This window comes from Empidonax traillii, unplaced genomic scaffold (genome assembly GCF_003031625.1).
Source record: "Empidonax traillii isolate 1590-97213 ecotype Southwest subspecies unplaced genomic scaffold, ASM303162v1 scaffold634:size670481, whole genome shotgun sequence".
NCBI classification, from domain to species: domain Eukaryota; kingdom Metazoa; phylum Chordata; class Aves; order Passeriformes; family Tyrannidae; genus Empidonax; species Empidonax traillii.
In genome coordinates this window covers 277,078-283,763 of record NW_020955827.1, presented here as the reverse complement: position 1 = coordinate 283,763, position 6,686 = coordinate 277,078, and the positions used below count along the sequence as shown (strand labels likewise).

Genomic DNA, 6,686 nt, shown 5'->3' with positions numbered 1-6,686 from the left:
AAGCAGAAGTAAAAGAGAGATCTGGGATAAAAAACAAACCCAAAAAGGATTACTTATCTTCTAATCATCCTCAAACATAAACTCTCACCCTTAAAGTACACAAATACACTCCTAAAAGTGTTTTCTTCAGTGTTTACTATGTTTCAGTATGTGCATTTTTGTGAAAGGTCACAAGACTCATTTTGCCTACTATTGCATAGAGCCCAGCTTTCATATTTTCTAAAACAAAACTGACTTTTGACACTTTAGCTAATTTCACCTTTCCAGAAATAGTTCATCTGTTGTAAAATAAGTAATTTCAAAGATATACTTAAATCACGAGATCATCTGCAATTTCACTAATGGACTTATGTTTTACTTGTAGAATTTTAAAAAAATAATTATTACCTACACCACATTAAAAGGGGAAAGTTATTTTTTTAATTAAAAAAAAGAATTGCAAGTCAAGCTTTAATTTAGAATTAGTTCTATTGTAATGATTTCACATAATCTGTAAAATCATAAACATGAGTTAATAAAAAGTCAATAACAGAAAAATTCAGAAGATTAATGAAATTATGCATGTAGACCAAAGAAAAGCTATAACTTGTTTTTAATAAAATTAAGGTCTGAATAGAAACAGGTGATCTTCAGCCTCATATTTTACCAACCAAGTGGGAGTACGGAGTGGAATTTTTAAGCTTAAAATCTTCCACAGTACTGATCAAAATAGACTTGATCCTTGGTGAATTCGGTTTAGCACAATTTGAGACAAAACTGTTGTGCTGCTTTTTGGATTACTTTGCAGTATTGCCGCTTAGTCATATATCGAAATATACATATTTAGAGTCTTGGATTGTCACGTACAAGCATAAAAGATTGTTTAAAATCTAATCTGCCATAAGAGCAGGTAACTTAGAGGTGTTTTGAGTCATAGTAAGGAGCAGCATTCTCTGAGTTTGAAGTACGTAGGAAAAAACGCCTCTTCATCTTAAAAAAAACCCAAAAAACTAGAAAACCACTATTTTGTAACTTTTAAGACACCTTTGGGATTGAGAGCATTACGAAGTTAAAGAAAAAAAAAAGAAATATGAATGGTAGTTACGGAAATAGTTCAATATAGGGAAAAAAAAAAAAAAAAGAAAGAAAGGCAAGCCCTGTTTTAAAAGGACGGCTTCAGATTGCAGAGCGGCGTGGTATAGAGGGACGAACCGCAGCTTCACAGAGACCCTCCCGGGGCAGCCCTTCCCTCCCTCGGCCCCGGCCGCCCAGCTCAGCCCTGCCCGCGCTGGGTCCGGGGCACCGAGCGTGACCTACCGCCCCCTGCCCTCCAGAGCCCCCACGTCCCTCCCCGCAAACCCGAGCCCCCGCCCGCCCCCGGGGCAGCCCTGCCGGACGCCACCCTGCCCAGGCGACCCCCAAGCACCCCGCGCCACCTTCCCGGCTCCCTCCGGCCGCCGCCGCGCTCCTCCGTTACCCCGGCTCTCCTCCGGCCTCCGCTGCAGGGGCGGGGAGGGCCACGCTGCCCCGCAGGCACCACGTTTACAGGCCGCGGAGCCCCTCCCCTGGCCGGGGTCGGCGCATCGCCTCCCGGTGCGCCACGTCCGGCGCCCGCCCGCCCGCCCGCTGCTGCCGCGGGCAGGGGACCGATCCGAGCACACGTAGCCGGGCTCTCCGCGCAGCGCCGGGCGTTGCGGGGCGCGGGGCGGGGGAAAGGAGCGGGCCGGCCCGGCCCTTCCCCGCCCCCGGGCCCGGAAGGAGGAAGCGTCGCGGCGCTGCCTCTGCGGTGGCTGCGGGAGCGGCGTCTCCGCGGGGCCAGGCGGGGACTCGCTGCCGGGGCTCCGCGCTGCCCACCAGGTGAGCGGCGTGGCGGAGAGGGAGGGACAGACCGGGCCAGGCCGGACCGGGAAGGGTTTTGCCTTGGCGAGGTGTGGGACGGCGGCGGCGGGCGGGCAGACTGAGCGCTCCGCTTTCTGTTTCCTTCTCCGGGCGGCTGATAACGGCGGCTCGGGTGTGAGCTAACCCTTTGTTGTGGGTGTTTGTGCCGCGATTTCTTCTGTATTCGCTTCACGTGTGGCTTCGTTATTGCTCTTGTCGATATTATTATTTGTTTGTTTGTTTGTTTGTTTGAGCTGGACGTGTTTCGGCTGGGGAGCTTTCGCGTCCCCTTTACCTCAGCGGTGCGGTGGGATTAAGGTGGGGGGAAGGCTTTTCTGATCGCGTAATTTTCAGTGAAAGTAGGAAATTCTGTCGGTACGGCGGAAGAGGCGCTCCAGCACGGGCTTACCAAAGGCAGATGTTCTACCCAAGCTCCTGAAGGAGGGAGCAATCGGAAAAGGTAAATGCTTCTGCCGGCACCTGCGTAGTTGCTCCATGGAGGAGTTTGAACTTGCTTACGGATTTTTTTGTCGGGAGTGTGATCGGTGAGATCGTTTTGATCACTGGGGATTCTCGGGGGCAGCTGATCGATCCTGGAAAACCTTTGCGTTATAGACAATAGTTTTCACCTTCTATTGTCTTCAGACATGTGGGGGTTTTTATGACATAGAGGAAGAATAAAAGTTTATAGAGTTGTGTGTCAGATATTGATGAAGGTATAGTGCAACCATTGGTAGTGTTGGGCGCTCCATCTTCCATCATGTGTGCCATTCAAATGTGCTTGTATGGCTTCTTGAATTTGGAGACAACAATTAGTTTATCTTGTGTGATGAGACCAGTCCTCTTTCTCATCCTGTTGTCCCAACTGCATGATCCAAGGACTTTAAAAAATTGAGAGATGTAGTGGGTGGGGAGAAAAGCTTCTCATAGAGACATTTAACAAGTGTATATGAAAGTCTTGCAGAGTCTGTGGTTTTTTAGCTCTGCAAGTGTTCATAAACAAAAATTCACAGAAATGGGGAACAGGACTCAGACTTTTTATTTTCAGAATTAGCAGTAGGTATCAGGTACTGTACATAGTTTCCACTAATGCAGCTGTTTCGCTACTCTTTCTGACTTTAAAACCAAAATTCCTAAGGTATTTTAAAACTTCTTTCCTTATACTTGTAATTTATGTTCCCGTTCTTACTTGACTTCTTCCCCCCTCCCTTTTTCACATGGAAGAAACATGGATGTCAAGAGTAGAAATTATTTACTTATGAATCGCCAAGCACTGGAAAAAGACATCAAGACTTCCTATATTATGGATCATATGATTTCTGATGAAGTGCTAACATTACAAGAGGAAGAGAGAGTGAAACAGCAGGTAGAGTCATCTTTCACTGTTCTTTATCTTCCTTGTATACTCACGTGCTTTGCTATCCTTTTTAAAAATAGTAATTTCTGTCTATCTAATTCCTGGATTCATCAAATGAATCCAGCACACAGTTTTTATTGCGGGCTTCATAAGGTTGAGTTAAGGGCTTGGTCAAGTTAAAGGCTATTTCTCTAACTATAAATAATCTATAATTGATGGACTGATAGATTAAATTATTTCTAAGATCTCTTAGTTTTTCATAATACATCTTTTAATGTTTGACTTTTTTTCTAGAACACACAGAAGGAGCGAGCAGCCATGCTAATAAATATTATTCTTACAAAAGATAATAATTCATATAGATCCTTTTATAATGCACTGCTTCACGAAGGGTACAGAGATCTTGCTGCGCTTCTTCAGGATGGCATCCCTGCTGTCTCGTCTGGTAACAGAAAGAGTTCAATGGATGGAATGACTTCATATGGTCAGTGTAACTGCAGCAATCCCTGTGCTTGAATGTAAAGACAAGTTGCCTTTTTAATTGCTTAGAAATTGACTGTAATACCTATTCCAATGAAAAGGGGGCAGTTGGTACATTCACTTGTTTTGATGTGTAGTACTCAGTATGTCTGTATTTCATGTATTTAATATGGCAGGAGAGTTACAACGCTTGCAGCTTTTGTAGGTCATCTTGAAAGTGTTCACATTAAGTAACATTTATTTTAAAAGACAGGAAACCCGAAGCTCATGTGGTTTTCTCTAATTTGTAACATTTTTGTTGTGAGAGACTCTCATTTGTATATATTAAAGAAGTTGAGTCTAACATAAAAAATTGTAGCCTCCACAATTCTGATATTCATCTTGAAAAGTAATCTGTAATCTCTCAACCTGCATTCCAACAGTTGATCTAATTATTAGGTTAGTTAATTCTTTCCACTAGATCTTTTAGTTACCCTACCTAAGTTCGTAACTTTTGCATGCCTTGTCATTGGTATCATCTTTGATTGACATGAAATAAATTTGTAGTTTTTAATGGCAAGAACCTTCTAACTACCATATTTTACTGGCACTCTACACTTAGTAAGTGTCAAAGGCATGTGGAGTTTTGGGAAATCTTACTCAGATAATAAAAGTTTATCAGTGTAACATGCCACTCCGTATGGCTACAAAGTGGACAGATAAAGTGTACATTTTCTTTCCTGCTATAGCTTAAATCAATGGAGGTCTTGCTTGGATCACAGTGCTGTGCTGTGAACTGCCAAGTAAAAGCCTTACGCGTCCTTTTTTTCTGCTGGACCCATGGGGTGGTAACTTCTGGCTGAGAAAGTGACTTGGTTTTTGGATATAGTAATGTTGAGCTCCTGTGTTGGCCACAGTTTCCACTGGAGCTGTTAATTATCTTTTAACTTCTAGGGATTGATGTAACTAGCTTGCCTCATGCCTCCATTATTTATTAGAATACTGTTGTAGGTGGGGGGCTAGTTATCTGTTAAATAATTTATTTCTAAAAAGTAATAGTTTGTCAGTATTTGGTGTTGTGAGCCCAGCAGTTTTTAGAGCATTTTTATGGGACATGAGATGGGGAGGGAGCCGACTAGTTATTGTGGATGAGGAGTTGTTTAGTTGGGTTTGAAGAGGCATCACTTTAGAATTCACTTTTTATTTTCATGTTTCTTGTTTCTAACTTTAGTGAAGACAGTTCTCTGCGAAGGAGGTGTACCACAGAGACCAGTTGTGTTTGTCACTCGGCCGAAACTGGTAGATGCTATTAAAAAGAAGCTGTCCTGCTTGGGAAGTGATCCAGGCTGGGTCACAGTTTATGGAATGGCAGGCTGTGGGAAGACTGTTTTAACAGCAGAAGCTTTAAGGGATCATCAGCTCTTGGAAGGTACTTCTAGCAAAACATCCATATTTTAATATAAATTACTGCAGGTATACACGTTTTGGACATATATGGTGCAATATCATATGTCATCTTGAAAGTGATTCAGGTTTCTAAATTCCTTAATTGCTTCTGGAATATTTGCTTGCAACATACAAGGTTCATAACTGTTTAGTGCTCTGGGACCACTAAGTATTTTACTAGTTTATGGAAAAAGGTTTTGAATAGCTTTTCACCTTAGAATCTGCTTAGGTTTATGACAATAGCTGCATCCTTAATTAACTTGAAGTTGTTATTTCTGGTAATGAAAAATATCTAGTTATATTCCTTTTGGGCATTGCTGATAAAGTCTTTAGACTCTTCTCCTTGCTGTGGGAGTTTAAAAAAATCTTGTTCTAACTTTTGCATAGATTTTAACAATGGCAGGCATTTATGGAACACTTACAGTAGTATCACCTTAGCTTAAAGTGAATCATAAATGAAACTATTTAATGGTATTTTTCTTATTTTATTTATTTTTCCCTACATAGAACACTAGGAGGAGAAAACAGGACTTGGGCATTAAAAAAACATGATATAGGGATAGATACCACAGCATATGCTGCTATAGCTGATTCTTCTGGATGTCTTCTTGATGACTGTTTTGGGACCATTTTTACATCCCAAACTCTGAACTTCTGTGGTAATACAGGGTTAAAAATGTAAATACTAAGTTAGACTTGCAGAAAGATGGACACAGAAGGGGTCATCAAGGGACAGGCAGGAAGACGTACAAAGGAGGGACAATAGCATCAGTGGTGGTGTGAAATTCCTGTGGGAATTTGCCCTACAGAGCCTTTCAAAATAGATATAGTGATCTTGTAGAATCATTCTTTGGCGTTAATAGCAGAGTTGCAAGGATGGCTTGCAATAGACTTTAGAGGTTTATATTTTAATTAATGTTGAGTTCTTGATTGCTATTTTAAGTTGCTATTAAATATTTCTGATGTTAAATGTATAACATGATTAATATTGCTTTTCTTGTTAGATTACTTTCCAGGAGGAGTTCACTGGATCTCTGTTGGAAAGCAAGACAAAGCAGGCCTCCTAATAAAACTTCAGAATCTCTGTAGTAGGTTAGAACATGACTCGACTCTTTCACAGAGGTCACCACTTAACATTGAGGAGGCTAAAGATCGTCTTCGTTTGCTGATGTTACGCAAATATCCCAGGTGATGTCAGTAAAATCAAACACTATTCTTTTAAAACATTGCAGAGTAACTTCAATCTAATAATCTAAGGTGTCTGTGTTGTTACATGTCTCCGTGATGTGTTGTTTTTTTTTTAACCAACTTCCTAACTTAAACTAATAAGGCTTCTGCTAAAAAAATATGTTAACCAACTGTGCAGGAGTCATATTTTCTTGAAAAATATTAGTTGTTGAATAATGAAAGCTGGGAACAAACCATTGGAAATAAGAATCGCTCTAACTTTCATTGCGCTCATTGTGTGCGTATAGTGCTTTACTGGTATATGAGGATCATACAGCAGAAAAAAAGGGTGTGTATCGCTGCAGAAATTTTTTCCTTTCCAGAACAGCTGATGTTTGTC

General features: G+C 41.5%; 1 protein-coding gene across 6 annotated transcripts in view; it reads left to right on the top strand.

The window, feature by feature from the left end:
* Nucleotides 1-1,691: 1,691 nt before the first annotated feature.
* The window catches only part of APAF1 (apoptotic peptidase activating factor 1), a 33,128-nt gene continuing 28,133 nt past the window's right edge, over nucleotides 1,692-6,686 (top strand). For 2 of the 6 annotated variants that reach the window (XM_027899050.1, XM_027899051.1), the window contains exons 1-5: nucleotides 1,929-2,317; nucleotides 3,082-3,223; nucleotides 3,509-3,698; nucleotides 4,905-5,102; nucleotides 6,124-6,307. In XM_027899050.1, coding sequence (XP_027754851.1) covers nucleotides 3,086-3,223; nucleotides 3,509-3,698; nucleotides 4,905-5,102; nucleotides 6,124-6,307 — 710 coding nt within the window. In that variant the 5' untranslated portion in view covers nucleotides 1,929-2,317; nucleotides 3,082-3,085. Of the gene's footprint in view, nucleotides 1,837-1,928; nucleotides 2,318-3,081; nucleotides 3,224-3,508; nucleotides 3,699-4,904; nucleotides 5,103-6,123; nucleotides 6,308-6,686 lie in introns of those variants that run through there. The other 4 variants (XM_027899047.1, XM_027899045.1, XM_027899049.1 and 1 more) reach the window with 4 other exon arrangements.